The 19,902-nt window shown below is 34.4% G+C and overlaps 2 protein-coding genes across 2 annotated transcripts in view; one reads left to right on the top strand and one right to left on the bottom strand.

Annotated features, from left to right (window-relative positions):
* Window positions 1-8,946, bottom strand: part of xylb (xylulokinase homolog (H. influenzae)) — a 121,452-nt gene extending 112,506 nt beyond the window's left edge. Inside the window, exons 1-9 of the mRNA XM_088918947.1 lie at window positions 8,873-8,946; window positions 8,095-8,177; window positions 7,276-7,345; window positions 6,701-6,781; window positions 6,500-6,586; window positions 4,110-4,238; window positions 2,562-2,627; window positions 2,242-2,314; window positions 993-1,111 (exon numbers count right to left, since the gene is read on the bottom strand). Of these exons, the coding sequence (XP_088775073.1) occupies window positions 993-1,111; window positions 2,242-2,314; window positions 2,562-2,627; window positions 4,110-4,238; window positions 6,500-6,586; window positions 6,701-6,781; window positions 7,276-7,345; window positions 8,095-8,177; window positions 8,873-8,926 (762 nt within the window). The 5' untranslated portion in view covers window positions 8,927-8,946. The remainder of the gene's footprint in view (window positions 1-992; window positions 1,112-2,241; window positions 2,315-2,561; window positions 2,628-4,109; window positions 4,239-6,499; window positions 6,587-6,700; window positions 6,782-7,275; window positions 7,346-8,094; window positions 8,178-8,872) is intronic.
* A 4,943-nt stretch (window positions 8,947-13,889) lies between these two features.
* Window positions 13,890-18,176, top strand: LOC148832699 (uncharacterized protein C9orf152). The gene is made up of 2 exons (XM_088919429.1): window positions 13,890-14,177; window positions 15,549-18,176. The coding sequence occupies exons 1-2, from the start codon at window positions 13,946-13,948 to the stop codon at window positions 16,085-16,087; spliced, it is 771 nt and encodes a 256-aa protein (XP_088775555.1). The 5' UTR covers window positions 13,890-13,945; the 3' UTR covers window positions 16,088-18,176.
* The last annotated feature ends 1,726 nt before the right edge of the window (window positions 18,177-19,902 follow it).

Genomic DNA, 19,902 nt, shown 5'->3' with positions numbered 1-19,902 from the left:
GCACAAAGAGAAAACAAAATTAAATTTAGTCTAGTAAAAGCTTCACAATGGCATGGCACTTTATGTTGCTGAATATACTTGAAAAATAAAGGAAAAAGTAATGCTAAGAAAATCCAGTAGAATATCTATACTGTAATTATTTCAGAAGATAAAGAGATGTATTAGCACTGGCACATCTAAAGTCAGTGAAGGACAAAATCCAACAGGCTTCATAGCCCTTTTTCAGCAGAATACAACTTTTAATGAGGGAACAGGGTTCAAATGGGCATTAAACTCAAAAGTGTATTAAAATACTGCATGAATTAAAATCATATGATTAGGCCTCTACTGATCCCCTCAGTTACACAATCAATTTTTCATTAATGAATGACTTAAATGGTATGGCTTGAGTCCTTTCTTTTATGTTTTTTATTTGACTTTCATTTTGATTCTGGAGTAATGGCCATGATCATCTGTCAATATCTGGGAACATTTCAACTTAAGCTAGTTGCTCATGCGTCCCTTACTCGTGATTCAAGTTTTATAGTTACAGGACATTAACATACAACCGGAAATATTACGTTTGTATTACAACTCCATTAGAAAATCACATTTTTAAGATAAATCTCTACACAATTTTTAATAGAACAATTAAACATTTTCCAATAAAATATCTTAAATATAATGCGACTTTTCATCTTTCACAAGAACAGACTGCTTGTGAAGGCGACTGCTTGTAAAGAAGTTATAGACAATTCTATAAAAAAATGTCCATATTGTATTCTGTATATATTCTCTAATATTCTACAGAGTTCCCAGAAAAGTCCCTGGGAATGCTTTTCCCTCCAGATGTTAACCTTCTCAGTAAAATATGTATTGCATTTTAGAGCAATCGTAAATGTTTACACTAGTAAGTTGAACTAATTAGTTCAGTGGTTACAATTTTTAATGATCCCTTCCACCCAATTTCATCTTCTCATTACTCCTGTAAGAAAAATATTTAAAAAACATACCAGAACTGTTGCGGAAGGAACTAGGGAGCCCAATTTTTCCTTCAGCTGGGGTGCTGTGGCCCTCAAGCATTGCGGTGCCCACTCTTTTGTAAAGATGTCCATCAAATTCATCCCTGATCCTGTGAACAGTGTGAAGCACAGAACTGCTACTGATACACTTATAGAAATAAGTACGAGAAACCTAAAGATTGGGGAATACTTTATCAAGCCATGTTATATGGAAAGCTTATTTATTGTAGAGACTGAATGTAGCTGAAAAAGGAAGATTACAGTTATATTTGTGATTTTGTTGTCATTATGATCTCTTAGCCAATATCAGGTCCGGAATATTGGACAGCATTGTCATAGCCTAAGACACAGTTTTATACTGTAGTGTTAAATTGTGTTTAATTTACTGTTTGAATGGGTCTATACCTGTCTCTTTTGTTTCATCATTTTATTGCACAGCACCTTGAAATGATTTTCCATGAAAGGTGATATGTGACAAAATAATTATTCATAATGCTAAGAATATGCTCAGGTAAAGTGAGATATTCCTTTTGAATTAAAGGGGAAATTGAAGGAGGATAGATTCAGGTCACTAGAGTTAACACTCCCACTCTTAAGAACAGAGCCTTGAATTTATTCATGATCAGTTAGTCCTCATTCAAAATCATATGTCAGATAACCATCAAAGGGCAATAAAAAGAATTTCGTTCAAAGTTTTAACCATGATTACATACAGTATATTTAATATCAAGCTAATATACCCAAGTTTAAATTACTGTTTTTTACAAGAAAGCAGAAAACCAATGTACAAACCTCCGACCTATTTAAACAAACACAATGACTGTTAATAAACAGCCCCTGCCTTTGGAAAAAAATACATGAACAGAGTGTACAACAAATCAACTGTGCAAAAGCTAGAACACCACATATTTTGAAAGAGAAGGAAGAAGTAATTCAGTTTAGCAGTGACTCCCTAGAGCCCTAATTGCCAATATGTATTGTAAGAGGACCCGGGGAAGGGTCATTTACTGTATATTCTGTTTCCTGATGTAGCTCAGCTGTGTCTCCTTGTTTCGCTGCATAGGCCTTTTCCAATAGCGGGTCAGCTGGTTATCCTGGCTGGCCATCTTGCCCAGGTCTATATCAAGTATATTCAGTGTTTCGTTCCAGAAATACCAGTTATAAATGACCCTTCCCCGGGTCCTCTTACAGTATTGTATAAACTTTTACTGTTCCCACTACAAAAGGTCTGAGCACTTACCATCACTGTAATCTATTGGAGCATAGTCACCAAGGAAGACAGAGGCAGCAAAGCTACTGACCAGTGAAATTCTCTGTAATATAATTTTCAGAAAAAGTATCAAGACATGGGTATGACTTGTATAAAAGTGTATGAAACAACACAATAAAACCCAGTTCCCATTGTCTTTGTGTTGCATATTTCCTGAGAAATCTATATTGCACTGGGTGTAACTCCAGGTCTCCAGGTATTTGCTTTAGTATCAGCATCATCACAAAGTCAAATTAATCAAGTGCTAGATTAAAAAAGAAATAGAAAGGGACTTTGGCTTAAAAAATTACCTCGGTTTCCTTGTATGCTTCAGGTTTTGTCTTGCAAATCTTGGCTATCTGATTTCCAGTGAATCTCTAAAAATGTAAATTTTTGCATATTACTCAAGATAAGCGACAATGACATTCAAAAAGTCAGTGATAAATGTGCTTATGTACATTATGTCGCTTACAAAATGTCTGTGAAACCAGGTGTGCTGTGAAAAAATACATTCATCGCTTTACGTTTAGGATTCATATTATTGCAAAACCACAAAAATCTTAAATCCAAACCATTTTTTGAAAGTACATTTTACTTCCATTATACAGTAGGTACTGTATACACCGTTACAATAATTGAAAGACTAAAGTTCTCCAACCAAAGCATTCTAAGTCAACGATCTGATCCCAATTCAGGTCATTTTAAGTAACATATAGAAACACAGAAAGGACAAGCAGACAGTAGAATATAATTCCAGCCTAAAAATAAGACAGAAAAAAAACCAACATTTCATATATGGTGCCATCTTTCAGTCTTTACAACCAAAATGCTCTGTTGTTCTTTCTACTTCCTCAAATATTCTCATTCCTTTTCCCTTTCTCTATTACACTAATCAAGCAATATAACTTGAATTTGAAAATATATGCAAATTTGTTTAACTTAGCATTACATTGCTCAACCTCTGAGGAGACAAATATTCAAAAATAACAAGGAAGTACAGTGCCTTGATCTAGATCGGGATGGCATTATTCCATGGTGACATATCACATGTAGTTCTCTCATTTATGTTTTTATTTTTGCTCCTACCACGTATTTATTGTTCTGTTTGTTTACTGTCTGTACATACTGTCACTATTTATTATTTACTGTTTTGTAATGTACTGTCTACACTGTGTGGTGTTATCTGTTGTGCTGTGCATGTTCTAAGAGAACAGTGCAAATAAGACCACTCTTCAAAATGTAAATGCTCTGACTGAAGACTTCTAAGATCAAGATAAGGTACAGTAAATGTCAGCCAAAACTGAAGAAAAGATGGTAAATATACATGTTGCAGAATTATTTACACCCACAAACTTGACATTTGGTCAAAGCCCCTTTGGAAGGAATTACAGCCACAATTCATTTTGGGTAACGGATTTTCAGAGAACTCAATATTGTTTGTACACTTCTCCTGATTTGTGCTTTTTAATTACTTTACCCCTCACTTGCTTGGAAAACTTTTTCAGTCTTCATAGTTGAGTCTTTGCCTGAAATTTACCACCTGGTCACAGAGACCCTCAAAGAGACCGACGTTTTTATTCTGAAGTTACGATAAAACATTATTGTTGAACACAAAAGAGGTCACTCAACTAAATGTTTGGATCATCAAGGCAATTCTGTGCACCTAAATTATTTAAGGTTTCCCACAGCAAAGGGTTTAAATGCTTATAATGACTTTTCCCTTTTTCTATCATATTAACTATCTACTGCTCTTCATTTTTCTTGCTCTGAATGTGTGGATTAGGTAGTATAAAATATATAACAGACATTAATTACTACTTCAAAACGTCATGACTACAAGGGACAGCGATCTACCTCACCTCATAAGCACGAGAGCCAGTGATGTCAGCCAGGTGCTGGGCTCCTCCTACAGCTTGCTCCAGGAGCTGGCACTGTTCTGTAGTGCTGGAATCCATCCACACTGGGCTATCCTGCACTGCAAAACTGTCCTGTGGAACACAGGAAAGACTCTGTGAATTCACATTTTTACCTCTCCCCAAAAAGCCCATTAAACTGCACCGTATGTGATAGCTTGCCAATTTTATTTACATAATTTAGGAAAATGAATACAAAATGAAAGGCACATACAATCCTATACATAGATACAGCTAAATACTAATACATTGAAAGCTGTGGATATAGACCTGCAATTTTGTGGTGTCTCCATTCAGTTTTGATTATCACAGGTGTATTTTATGTGGACAGAGATGAGGATATTTGCTTGAAGGTGCCCAAACTCCCGAAAGAAGCTGACAGAGTTATCCAGATTAGAAGCTCCGATTTGACACAGTAAATCTCCATTCCCAGTATTAAGCAGAAAACCTATATCTTATATCCAGAAATCTTACACAGGACAATTTTAAAGATTTGGTCCCAGTACTTCAGCCTGATTTATGCCTTACCTTTCTTTACCTTACTGTTCATATATAATATTAAATTATAAAAATGTAATTATAAGTTAAATATACATTGAATATTATAACATGATAAATTATATAAAAATATATAATATAATTATATTATATAATATAACAGTTCTAAAGTTCTTAACTGTGGTATAGTGGTGAGCATAGCTGCCTTCCAAGCCGGTTCAAATCCCGCGGCCGGCAGAGGAATCCTACTCCGTTGGGCCCCTGAGCAAGGCCCTTAACCCCAGCTGCTCCAGGGGCGCTGTACAACGGCAGACCCTACACTCTGACCCCAGGCTCTCTCCCTATCTGTGTGTCTGTGTGTCTCATGGAGAGCAAGCTGGGGTATGCGAAATTGTATAGGGTTAAAAAAAGTGATATAATACACATTTGAATTTTCTACAAATGATGGAGAAGGACATTTGCAATCCCTGTGTTAGAATGTTTCTGGTGGTGTGCAATATTCTTCAAACAGACTTTAGAAGAAAGACAAAGGGCTATGAACAATAAGCTTTAAATTGAAAAAAGTGTTTGACAGGATTAGTATTCTACTGTCTAAACATCTGTTTTTAATCTTATTTGGATTCCATTAGAGAAGGTAGAAATGAAACTGGAAGCCGGAATCTAGATCCTGTAGCACTTCTTATTAAATAAAAGCATTGACACACAAAACAAAAGGATTATAGGAAAACCTGAATTTCCAGTTGTGACTTCTTCTCATGCTGTGGAGACTAATACAGTTAGAAATTTTGGGGAAAAAATCTTAATTAAATTATACTGCAGAAGAAAGTATTTTTTTTCTTTAACAAGGGTCTATGTACTTTATTCATTTTTTTCTACTAAGGAGCGTATGAATAAAACAGAAAGACTGAAAGCTGGTATTTCCAAGACATTTACTCAGTTTAATAAATGTTCCTGTAAATTAAAACACAGAGCCCTGCATTATGAACCTGAAAGTGCATCGCACACTAGTAGAGAAAATATGATGGTGTGAAATATTATGTCTATTAATAGCTTAAAAAATTAAAAGGCATGTCTATTTCACAAAGTATAAACAAAGACCAAGAAATTCTGTCTGCTGTCAAGTCAAAAATATACTACATTACATTACAACAACTCCACAGTTTAAGGTGAAGGACGTATTTGTATTCTATTTTTGTTTCACTTTAAAATAATGTGTGAACTTTATAACATGGAGATTCTGAGGTGGAATTTAGGCCATAAAATCAGTAAGCTATGGACAGGGCAGAAGACTATCGGTCAAAGCAGAAGTCAGCTAATAAATCAGTGACGAACAGTGCACCCACAATTCATAGTAAGCCAGGCATCTGCAGGACTGTGACATGTTCATTAAGGGTCTGTCCTCTGTCTCCAATGAAACTGGTGCTATTTGTGTCAATGGTTCCACAGTGTGAAAAGAAGATGTCTTGTTGATGTACCTAACCAGTGGAAGCATGTGGATTGTCTTTAAGGCTCCTAATCTCTTGGATTATATCAATAATACAGCAATAATTGTTTAAATTAAAATTGGATATTACAGACCAAATAAAAGACATCATGTTTAAAATTCCTAAAAAGAAAACCAAAAATGTCAAAATGCTTTTGCTCTTTATTGATTTCCTCACAGAAAAAAATCACATGTACATGAAAATTGCACTCTCAAATCAATAACACCCACCATATGGTATTTCGCCTGTCAAATGCTGGGAAGAAATGTGTCCTTTCATGAGCCAAATAATAAAATTAATTAAGACCATTACCTAAGACAGCACTCAATTAAAAAAGCAACACAGAATCTTTACCTTCATCTGCTCATGTAAAGGCTTATCGTGTGCAAGGTTCTGGAGGACCTTCTTGGCATCTTTTTTCCAATATATGCTACCATGTTGCTATAAAAAAACACAAAAATAGCAGAAGAATCACCTCATACATTTTAACATGAACGAGTGGGCACTTTTTTACAAGTTGTCTGCCGCAGCGTATGAATTTACAATAGAACGTACCTGTCCACTTCCTGATAAGGCTTTTACGTGAGTGAACTCAAAACCAGCAGTCTTCATCTTTTCAAGAATGTTATCTACCGCCTAGAATTTGTGGCACAAACAGAAATGAAAGTGTTAATGGTTGTCTGTTATAGCTTGAATAATTTCAGTAATAATTTATGTAAAAGAAATCTATTTGCACTTAGAATATCAGTATACACACTAAAATAAATTGGCAATTTTATTGGAATGAAATAATAATACCATGTATTACTGTTCCACCATCCAAAACTCAGGCACCACCAAACCACACTAAGATGATTAGGTAATGAATGCAATTTGGTTTTTTTGCTTCAGCCCTTGGCAGGTTTTGGATTATTTTATTAAAAAGCATGATGTAGCCTTTTCTTAGTACCACTATATCACATATTGTACCATACTTATTTAAAAAAATATTGAATAACAAAAAAGAAAAACAGACAAATCCAAGTCCAAATCCCAACATTTTGCATGCATTGCAATTAATGTACTTTCTTGGAAGGGACAGTGACAATGGAGATTACTTTCTGTAGCAAGTTATTCACAGTGTTTCTTACCTTAACCCACATCAGCACTGGAGAAGTAACAGTTAATCTGTCACTGTGGACATGAACCCCACCTTGGGTCCTGTATGAGAAAAACAGGGCTCTGTATATTTAAATACATATCTGTGTTCGTGATCAAGTGTAGATTTGTACTACCAAAAATGCCTGTAGCTGCAGGGTAAAACTGTATTTGTACATTTTTACATCTTTGATTAAAATCTAATCTGTGTAAAACATTTGCAGAATACTCAGTGTGTGGTTTAAAGTCATTGAGCTTTTATATTTTTATTAAAACACAGAAATTAAGCACCACTTAAAATGACATAAGCATACTTTAATTAGAGTTACAGATGATCACACCAACTAACAATTTTATGGGCTTGAAGCAATAATGCATAAGATAAGTTGTGATGGCTTATTTTCTAAATATACTGTACATTAATGATCTACAGGGCTAACTCAATTAATCTCCACCCCCTCTTGTAATTCACACCTTAACAGTTAGAGAAGAACAGCATTATGGTTAATTTTGAAGGCCTGAGTTAGTAGTTTTTGGCAATACTTTTGCTAATTAAGTGTACTTTACGTCATTTTTTCATATTTACATCAATAGAAACTCGTATTTTGAAGAATGCAAAAGAGCTAAGAGTAGATATCCTGACATCCCTGGTAAAGTGTCATTTTAAAAAGATTTTTTTCACAATGCATGAATTCTGAGTTGTCGTTCAACCAGTAAAATAATTATCTTGATAGGAGAGATCATTTTTTTTAGATATACTGTATAAGGAATAAATCAATGTTGGTCTGTACTGGTGATAGTTCACTACTTACCTGTATTCAGAAATCTCATTGTCAAACTGCACACTGTCTTGATAAACGACGTCCAGATGTTCATCAACAGCAATCACTTTTAGCTACAATAATATTAATAATGATTATAATCGCCCACAAATTAAAATACTGTTTTTATTGTTTACTGTCATGCTAAAACTGGAAAACAGTCATTCAATTACACAGGAAATAAGCTCTAAAAGGATACTACAGTATATGTTGTAAGATATTTAAAAGGGGTAAGGCCGTGGTGTCATTGATACAGTTTAATCGACTTCGGATCGATAAAAAAGCACTACAATGCAGAGCAGCGTGCAACAAGTGTAAAAAAAAGTTGACCTTACGTATACAAGTCAATATTTCGGTACTTGAAAAGTGTTTTGCTAAACCTTTACGGAACAAAGCAATTTATTAAAATCTTGGAAAACATCCAAGAACTAAAGTAGAAATCCATACGATAGTTTCTGTCCCTACAGAGTAACAATAAAGAATATAACTGACAATCAGAATTGAGGTCTCCGGTTCAATATAAATCATTTTCGGAGATTAATGCAACACCTCATTACATCAGAAATCTACTGTACTTCATCTGAGCTGCAGAACTTTTTGAATTTTCGCAGACTGCCTATCATAACAGATCACATGCAAAAACATCCTGACTTCCGAGTATGACAACAGTACAGCAACGTACTGTACAGTTCCGAGTGTGTTAACGTGGAAAAAAAAGAAGACAGTTATTAATGTGCAACATGTTACGCAATAAAAAAAAAAGCCTTACCTGCTGGGTACTGAAATCAAACCCTAGGTAACAACAACCAGAAGCTGGAGCCATATTACAGCGGTGGGGTTGAACACAGTGAAGCCTTTGTCATCATGACGACCCAGGAAAAGTTAAAAATTAAAGGAGCCGCCACCAGCGTATTTCTTGGCTGCGCTAGGCACAATTTTAACGAGCCTCTGAGAGTGCGAGCTGACAATGTTACCACTCAAGAACGGAAACTTTGAGAAAGTATTCCTTTTAATTATGACTGTCTTAAGACTTCTTTCTGACGTTCTTTCTAGGTGGCAATACTTCACGCTTAAATGACTGAAGAAGGCCAAGATTTTAATTGTGCAGTTCAAACTTCAAGAGCTACTCTCGTGTTTGGATTATTATTAAAGGGTATGACACATTTAAAGAACTGAATTCTAATCAAATAAAAACTCAGTCTCATAGTTTCCCGTCAATGTTTAACAATGACCAGAAAGAGCGGTAGGATTATCTGTTCAAAGGTCAGACGCAGTATTCCAGTGTCCAATAATAATTCAGTAACAAGGTGAAAATGAACATTATATTTTAATACATAATACAAAAAGTGTTTAATTTTTTCTATTATTTCAGACTTGTTAGCTTTTACAAGATTACATGATGCCAGTTCTCGCAGGTGGAGTGCCACATTATATGGTAGCACTTTATATTTTATTCTGAATATAGAATATATACAGAATAGTATATTCTTCATTTGGAAACATTTTGCAGGTACCATCAATTTACATTTTACACCTTCCACCATGACATTGCAAATTGTGACATGAGAAGGTAACAGCCACAGTACCTGCAGGATACTGGAACCCCTTCCCAGTCCATATTTGTTATGTGCTCTGGGGGAAAGAACTTTTGTCATTCAACACCACAGAAGTGCTGGCAACTAGATCTTAAATTCTTATCTTCTCTCCTAATCTAGTTGTGGAATAGGTCACCTCACAGGGTAAGAGGAAATAACAATGAAAACATTGTTTTTCTCTTGTATGTTGAGATTTTTATATCCAAAAGCATTTTTAGTTTTGATTATACTGTTTAATACAATTCAATCTTCATCTTTCTTATCCAATTGCAGTTTCAGGTGTGGCAAGAAAGACGGAAAATAATGAAATACGTCACACAACTCGCAATAGCAAAGATAAATCTGACACCTAAAAAAAAAATTATGTGGAAACAAGTGAAAAACAATGGAATTTAAGAAGGCCTTAAATGTTGTTTCATATTTAGATTTAATGCTTTAAAAGTTTTCCCTGTCAGTGAGTATTGTGTTGTCCATCCATTTTCTAACCACTTCATCCAGTTCAGGGTCATATTGGAGCCTGTCCCAGCAAGTAACAGGAACGACACAGGATACACCACAGATGGGACACCAGTCCATCTCCATGCACACACAGACATGCAAAAATCACACAAAGACCAATTTGCCTACCAGTATGTCTTTGGAATGTGGGCGGAAACTCACGCAAACACAAGGTGACCATACTGGTTATTGATTTTGGGAAAAATACCACTCCCCCTCAACCCACTACAATTGATGGTCAGCCTGTTGAAATTGTCGATGACTATAAGTACTTGGGACTGGTCATTGACAAAAACCTAGAATGGGACAAATGTTGTGACACTATAAAAAAGTTTAACAGAGACTCTTCTTTCTTAGAAAACTCAGGTACTTTAAGGTAGATTAAACTACCCTTACACTTTTCTACAAATCATTCATTGAAAGTGCCTTAACATACTGCTTCACTTGTTGGTTACTAATTGTAATAGGCTGGGTAAATTAGTGAATATACAGTAAGTGGCAAAATAATTGGGAATAATCAAATCAACTTAAGTATCCTTTACAAACAGAGGGGAACTAAGAAAGCCAAAAGATCAGGGAGTGTGTGTCTCATCCCCTCCATTGTGAATTCACACTTTTTCCATCTGGGAGATGCCTCTGTGCCCCCAGGTGTAAAACCAACAGACTCGGGAAATCTTTAATTCCCACTGCAATTACACTCTTAAACAATACAAAGTAACTACCTTGTCTCTTGTTTCTTTTCTCCTGTAACGCTTCTGTATTCTCTTCCCTTTTGATGATGTGTATTTGTCATTGTGTTGTGTTTGACTGTGCAGTAAAACAAATTTCACCTAGGGGACAATAAAGCTTGAATCAAATTGAAAAATTTGAAAAATTAAAAAACTTCATGCAGATAACACCCCAGGCCCAGAACTGAACCCAGGGCCCCAGTACTATGGGGCAGCAGTGCTAAACACTGCTTACAAAATTCTAAAATACACAAAGGAAATGATCATTCTTGAAACAATCAAAGGAAGACATGGGGGTGTTATCTAAAAACTGTACAGTAAAACCATTCATCAAACTGTATTTTCTTTTTGAAGCACAATCTGTAAAACTGACTGTGAAGTCAATAGCCAGGAAATGCAGTGCACTGTCAACTCCACACTTCAGTGACCTCTCAAAGACAGCAATTTTTAGAGCTGAAACTTCTTGCATAATACTTATAATTTACGGAATTAAAATAAAACATATTTTAATTAAAAACATCCTACATTGACTGCAGTGCCTTGACTATACATTTACTATGGCCTATTAAAAGACACGTACAATTTTGAAGCATAAACATCCATCACTTTTCATTAAATCTTTAGAAAAAGTTCGTTTTCAGGCTTTTTGCTGAGCAAAAAGATTTGTGTTTTTCTTTGTACCAGAGAAATATATTGGCAGACAAATATAACTAAAATTAATAACTGTGGCCAAAATATTATACAGGAATTGGATATAATTGTATAATGTATTAATGTGTGTATTATGAATTATTGATTCATTCCAAATACCCAATAAAATCCAGAAATTAAAGGAAAAACAAAGTGTAATATTTATAATATAATCAGAGATTATATATTAAATTCTATACATATATAATAAAGTGTACTATTTATATACTGCTGAGGACAAATATGATCACTCCCATTTGCTTGTATAGTGCATGTCATTATTTTGTCTATGACGTTAAATGAAAATACGCAAATCAGCACAGGATATGTATGTGGGCTGTTTTTTTAAGTGGTGTTAATTATTAAAAAAAGCAATGTGACCCAGATACAGCCAGTCTCTGTACTGCTGAGTAACTGATTTACAAAATGACCTGACTGTTGAGTCTGGTTATTATAACAATAGGTTCTGCAAAGGGTGACTCGCCCACTTCTTAAACACTGCTGTGTCAACATGCTGCACATGAAGTATTACAAGAAGTATTGTAATCTGATATCGGATGTACTGCTAATCAACTTCACTATTTTCATCTTTCCTATAGGAAACAATGACCCCCACGTTTATTTAATGCTTTGATAAAACAGGACAAAACATTGTGTAAAAAATGTTTTACTTATTTTCAGAATGAATGCTTAAAACGTTCTTAACATGTTACACTGTAATAATAATGACATTACTTTGTGCAAAGGTATATTTGTCATAGATAATTAAATGAAGTCCTTAAAACATGAGGGTCAAAGGGATATGAATCAATTTGTGACTCTGTGGCAAATATATGAACTACAGATATACACTTACACAAACAAATTCTGTGACATTCTATGTTATATATTATCTGTCCTAACCTCAGCACTGTAAGGGTCAGTATAGGTTTTGAATTTTAACACATGCTGTACTTATCCAAGATTATGAAGTTATAACCAGTCTATGAGTTGTGCTCTAGAGGCAGACATTTCACTGTTATATAGCTATTATAAATACAGTATATCAACAAGGAGAGAGGAATATTTCCCTCATTAATTTAAATTATTGTGAATTCTGTGAAAACCTCAGAAGATCTTTGGATGCAGAGTTAAAAAAAATACAGGAATTACAATGAAGCAGAGATGACAGCACTTGCAAAACTGGAATCCTAGTTTGCCAAAAAAAAAGACACAGAGATACAATTCCTTTTTCATTACTCCTGAACAGAACTACTCCTGAACTTCAAACAGAACAGAGACACAGCATCTTAAAATTTACTTATGAGTCAACAAAATTCTCTGGATTTTCTATCACAGATTAACTATAAGTCCTACTAGAAAAGGAGCACCATTCAGCAAAACAAGTTTTGGGTTCTTTGTAATAGTAGCCCATAGCCTAAGAGATATCACAAATCAATAAAGGTTTCTTTAATGCCTTCGTAACCTCTTGACATCTTATAAAATCTTGGTGCAAATTCTGACATGGACAGGTACTGTAAATGCTTTCAGTATCTGATGGGTTAGAACATAATATACATCTAGTATACATACTGTATGAATATTAATTGAAGAATGCGCCTACAGTATGAGACATATACCAAAGTGTTTATATAGAATATGCACAGGATTTATTATGGATAAACTATAAAACTGTTAAAGTAACAGTAACATTACTTGCCAAATTATGGTATTAAGTCCCTTAAATGTCCATAAAATGACTAGGTATTGCACCTGCTATGTAATTGACTGTCATACTGAAAATTGTGCCAAATGTTTCTACCAAGAAAAGGGTGTAAACAAATCAAACCATGCAAAACAGGTGAGCTGTGAGCACAAATGTTCAGGCAATTCTTTAGACTTAGAATAGCTCTTCTGATAGATGTGTGATGAGTTGTTGTTTTTTTCAAAATAAAAAGGCTGATTAAGTCAGACCTAATTAACTAACATCTTTAACGCTTCCGCAATACCTTTCCTCCCAGTTTGTGGAGTTACATCTCCAATTAAAAGTAAAGCTTTGTGTATTGCCTCAACACACCACACCTTGTCTTTGTCAGTGAAGCTTCAATGTAGCCTGTTTATTTACATATATCACTCGAGCAGTGCATCACATGTTCCCCCTTAGCTCATCTACGAAATGCAGGTTGCAAGCGTTCTAAGTATTTGCACAGCGCTAGTATTCCAGCACAGTGTGCTTTTATTTAACAAATCATTTGTGCCATTTTGGAGTGACGTTATTAAGTGCCATAGATGAAACTACGTTGTTTTGAAAAGAAAACAAAAGAAAAACGACTGTTGTACAAATGCAAACAAATGAGCAAAATGTTATCTTGCTGCCATATAACTTTGACGTCTTTATCGGACCAGACGATTGAGGTGCGTAAATTTGGACGCGAAGCAGGTGGTGTGAGTCATTCTTCTGAAGAACACGAAGCAGAAGTCGTTCCGGGACCAACCGAGATGGACATAGCGCTTCTGAAAGAACAGTATCATTGGAATAAAAAGAAACAACAATTACAGACCAACATTCTTCTGTTTAAGAAAGGTATGCATTAATAATGGCCTTGGTTTCGAATTTACCTTTAAGATCGTTATCTTGGACAATTCAAACATGAATAAAATATTTCTCAATAGTGTGAATAAGAAAAGCACGCTGCTTTTATTACGTATATTTTTAAATCTGAGTCTGCAACTATTCTTAAAGTCTGCAACTTTGATCTCGAACACTGTACAGCTCCATTCTTTGCATTGAGCAATAAAGTTTGATAAGCCCATTATGACAAAATGCGCTTTAAATCGCATTCTAAAATCTAAGTCAATGCTTTAAATTGTAATGTCAATTAGATATAATATAGATTTTGTTGATTAAGCACTGCAGTCTTAAATAATATTTTTTAAAACTTCTGTTCTCAAATTATATTCGCACTATTTATAATGAACACCAATGTTTTCTAAAATATTTCGTTTCTAGTAAAATAGCTTTCTTGCTTTCGAACAAATCAGTTTACGTCATATTAATATTATGCGTGTCCTTTCCAAGTCTATAAATTACATTTTTGTATCTTTATATGATGCGGTTACGAAGAACGATGTCTAGTAGAATGCTATTCACGTACCTTTTTATAGGTTACTTAGCCTTAAACAGGTAAAACCGTTTTTTGAGGTGTTTTTTTTTCCCCAGACAAAAACCGGTTTAGCCATTTCAAGTTCTTTTCTAGGCTATCGTAAAAGCTTTGATCATTTTCTGTTTTGTACACTTAATATGAGTTTAAGCTTTTCTCTAACAGTGCGCAACTGTTATTGAATAGCTGCAAGCAGTATGAAGTTATGTATTTTATATTGTGTTCTAGAAGTTTGAGTTTCACATGAATTTGTAAAGGTGTCAGTAAATTAAGAAAATAAATTAATGGTCCACTGGGTACCCGTACTGATCTGTTTTGCGTTCAAATGCTATATTTTTATAGACGTATTTTATTAAAATGTCATAAGATTTTTGGTGGAATTCCATCAAAAAAATGCTACACCTGTTAAATCCTTGTTTCCCTTAATGGACTGGTGAAAGCAGAGGTAGTAGAAATGATAAGGGTTTCTTGGACAAGACTGTAGTCAATGTTTTATTTATTTTGCTAATTTTCCCACAAATAACTACATTATTTCTGTAATCTCACTAATTAAAATTACACTGGCAGTCATACAGTTTCTTTGTATCTTGCTTTAATTATTTAGTAAAGTCTGATAATTATTCACGGTCTGTTGACTCATGATCTAGGCTTTCTTAAAGTTATTTTAGAAACTCTGCTTACTAAAAATATGGACTTCATAACGTTTATGTTTTCCAGATTGTGTTTTGTAATAATTGTTTGATTTGTCGTCATTTGAAGATAATTATCTGTTTTTCTTATACCCTCAACAACAGGAAATAAAGACATAAATGGAGACTCCTTAGTCAACGTGGTGCCCATAAATCAGGAAGTAAGAAATTCAAAATCCTTTGAGAAGCAGATGGCGTATGATTTTGTTGGTGACTTTGAAGACTATAAAACCCCATGGCACACTCACTTAAGCATACATCGCATGGCAAACAACTCAAGCAGAACATCTGATATAAACACAGTGACAGCCACCAGAGAGCTATCTAGTCAAACAGGAAATCGCTTATTAAATAAAAGTGCTTCTTTGACATGCCCTGAGCCTACGGAAGAACAATCTGCAGATCCTTTGAAATTAGAAAAATCACATGGGCCAACCATGCCTGGGAGCAGCAAACGAGGAGAGTTAACCATCTCAACACAGAGGAAGTTTTCGGCCCCAGCAATCATGTCGAGACAACTGAGCCTGCCTGACAACAAATTTTCAAGTCCCTCTTCTCAGATGAAGTACTACCCCTTTCCCCAGAAGAAATGCCCAAAGAAATCTGAAGCAGCAAGGAAACTTGGACTTTACGCTTCATATTAATGACTGTTGATATTTTTGCCTACTGTATTTGTGAAGGAGCAAACTGAGCAACTGGTAGAAGACTCCAAGATTCAAGATTCTTGTCGGTAAACTTTTAGTTTTGTGAGGAAAAATGTGGTTGTACCATTGTATGGTGCAAAGGTCATAAGTATTGGAACAAAGAGGTTCATGAACACATTAGGTCTGTGTATTTCACCATGTGATGTAGACATATTGAGCACAGGGTGAAAGTAAACAATGTTAGAAACACTTAATTTCTAAAGCTGAAAACAAATTTGGATGTTTTGTTCAGTGTGAAATACTCTCAATCAGTTCTTTAAATGTTGTGCGATAAGTGTAATATGTTTTAGGTTGGTTTAAATTGTTATTCATTCTGTTGTGAATGTATCTCTTAGGCATTTTATTCTAAGGGGTATACTATTATATTTTTGTATTCACAGCTCAGACTTGTTCAGAATATACCCATGTGCCTAAATATGTTGATATTGTTAGCTAATGTATGTTAACGTTACACAGTATGCGAAAAGGAGCATGTCAGAAAGTTTGTTTCAAGAGACATGTACCAAAAGACATAAGGGCAAACTACAGAGAAGTAAATTTAAAATTGAAAACTAGAGGCATATTTTACAAAAAAAAAGTTGTGAGAGTCTGGAATGCATTACCCAGACATTTTTTTGATGCCTGTATCCTGATTTTTTTTCCAGGTTAAATGAACTCCTCCAATCAATTACTACTAGCAACCAAAAAAGTTAGCTGAACCAAATAGCTTCCTCTGCTTTGTAAAATGTATTATTTTCTTAAAATGCTTCTGTACATTTCTCAGGGTACACAAACTGATTCATTTCTTTAGAGTGTTGTGTAAATTTGACCTTGGCTCTGCACATTTATAACATGACTGTGGTGGGGTTGGGTTGAGAAGAGAAGTGTTTCAACTGTCTCATACAGGTGTTGAAATAAAAGAAAGTGTCATCGCTTTATGTATATAAAGCCCAATTTCCATCTAGCCCACATCACACACAGAATTTGACTTGGATCTGTTGATGAGACATGATATACGGTATATGTCAAAATAAAACTGACAAATTAACAGGCATCACAAAACATCATTGCGACAGTAACATGTGCATTAACTTTTGTTATTTAAATTTGTTTTGATTACTTAATTTATTTTATTTATAGCCTTAGTCATCTACAGAATGAGGAAAATCATATTTTTAAAAAGAAAAAACCCAAGAAAGTGTAATAAAGCAAAAGAAGCTAATTAGGCATCAGTTTGTAAATGGAGGAAGCAAGAGCAGGCTGATGGGAACAGATATTAGTAAGAGTGTGATAAATCCGGTGGCGTGGCACATAGAACTGGGAAAGGCAGCCTGTTGGTAGCAGGCATAAGACTGAAAAAGATTCTAACTAGCACTAACATTATGAAGAGCAGAGCATGTATATAGAGGTTTTTTTTTTTGACTGGCACCATTTGCAGTGATTTTCAGAACTATCAACGTATGTATATTTTATTTTATAAAATATACTCTTCTTATGCTTACCAGTACAGAAGATCATGACACACGTGGAGGTCTTTGAATTTTAAGATCATTAGTCATTGTAAGTTGCAATCATTTCAAAAACTACTCTCCCTTTCGTTATATTTTTTTCTAGGGGACTATGGTAAGATTTCATCCTTACAGTCCAGATACCAGTTAAGATCGTAAGAATGATTATGAACAAGAGGTGACCTTTCCATTTGAGTACCTAATTGATCTGAGAATCCTATGCAGCCATTTGTTAAAGGAACCCAGAGGATAAGCCTCACTAACATACTTGGGTAGCTTGTTCCATACTCCCACAGTGCTTTGTACAATATCGTTTTCAGTCCCACACCATACATTTTTGCATACTGTACGTAACCTTCAGTTAGGAGATCATCTTTGTAATGTTACTGAGAATAAACAGAAGTTTGAAAAAGTAATAATTGTATTTTTTTAGTTTTTTTGTAAATGAAGCACCTAGTTACAGTGAATAGTAGAGCTAGCCAAAAATGATTTACCATCTTGAAATCGTGCATTTGTAAAAATAAAACCCTTTTTATCAAAAATGAAAGTAAAGCTTTTGATGTAGTTGTAGTTCTAGAGTTTAATGGAAATTTCATTGCTGAATTTGTTGGATTTATACACCTTGTTCATTAATATGTCAAGTAACTATCGGATTATTTGAGAATGTTTTTAATTGAATTGAATTTAATTGGGTGAGGGGAATAATTTCCCAGTGAACATTCTTTTCATATATAATTTACCATTTACTAATTGCAATAGAGGGTTTACAGCTTACAGTAAACAGTTGTTGTGAGCCAAAAAGAAAACATCCAAGGATCTGTCATGAACTACATGAAAGAAATGTTCTGTATGTTAAAATTGGTATTTTCAGTCTTTCCAATATTTATGAGTAGTTATGATTATTATCTATCTGATACTATTATTCAGGGCAATTAGCACAACAATATATATTATGATAATGATACAATATATAATTGAAATCGAGCTGTTAGTTGATCCCAGGAACAAAACAAGTCTCTAGAGGTCTCTGTACAGATACACCTATGCAATTTATATTGCTTTATCTAGTACAGGACTGTGGGGGAGCCAGAGCTTATTGCAAACGCTCTGTACAGATGTTGACTAAAAATCTACGAGTCCCTCTAGTGGCGTTATGCAAACGTACATGCATAATACATTTCCTCAAACATAAAAATATAGTATGGTATCTGCACACCCATAATACAATAAGATACAATAATACTTTTGTTGTCTTATTTCTCAGAAATTTGTCTTGCATCAGAGCAGCTTTGTTTTACACACAGGTAAACTTGCAAAGAGTACAAGTAAACATTACATAACAGATGTCTAGTCTTAAATATTCATTCCACAACACTCCCAACAGGAATCCACACAACTGCTCCAGAACCCTGTAAATTCACTCCCCTCACACTTAAACTAAGTCCACATATTTACATATTACCTCTTCACTTTTGCACATAATACACTTATAGCACTTGCCCATAACAAATTACTCATTTATCAGGAACTTATTTATTGAGTCATTTGATTGATAAAGATATTCCTTATCTTGTTACATCTATATTGAGGGATTCTATAATGTCTGTTTGAAGGCATGAGTTGATATTCTTCATACAACACATGCAAAGGATCAGAGGAGATACTACCAGTATTTTAACAATAAAATGAAAAAAAAGATGTTATTAACCCTAATAAATACTACTGTAAATATAAAAGAGGGATGAATAAAATTTAAAAACCTTTGACCTAATCATAATTATACATTTTTTAGAAAAGGCCAAAGATTCCATATATGAAAAAGTGTACAAATTATTTCTCACAGTGTAGTCATCTTGGTTAAGTTTATCTGACAGCTGCTCCTAATCTTATGTAACTTATCTTAATTTTACTTAACAGGCTGATTTCAGGCAGGTAAACAAAATAATCAGAAAAAAATACAATTGAAGATTATCCTGGAACAGCATGTCATCACATTAGCTGTTGCTGTTTAATGTTTTAGATGGATGAAACATATTGTTTTCTTTTCACTATACTGTTCATCCCTTAGTTATAACAGTGTCCCTTAATTGTACAGTCCAACACTTAAATATCCCTTAGCAGTGTAAGATAAAACTCACTGATTTTGTTTTGACAGATCAGACACAGTAACTATCTATTTTGTATTCTCTAGTTATTACATTTAAATGGTCTCAATTATACAATCATAAAAGTGCAGCCTGAAATGGATTGAAAAGTAGACTGATTATA

Source organism: Atractosteus spatula, chromosome 6 (assembly GCF_055471065.1).
Source record: "Atractosteus spatula isolate fAtrSpa1 chromosome 6, fAtrSpa1.hap1, whole genome shotgun sequence".
In the NCBI taxonomy this organism is placed as follows: Eukaryota; Metazoa; Chordata; class Actinopteri; order Semionotiformes; family Lepisosteidae; genus Atractosteus; species Atractosteus spatula.
Note: the sequence above shows the minus strand (reverse complement) of the source record. Positions and strands in the feature narration are given on the sequence as shown.

What these genes read in the sequence shown, in the direction of transcription:
- LOC148832699 (XM_088919429.1), top strand. Translation starts at nt 13,946, where the DNA reads ATGAGCAAAATGTTATCTTGCTGCCATATAACTTTGACGTCTTTATCG. An exon ending in CATTCTTCTGTTTAAGAAAG is followed by an intron (nt 14,178 to 15,548) that starts GTATGCATTAAT and finishes CCTCAACAACAG; the next exon opens with GAAATAAAGACATAAATGGA.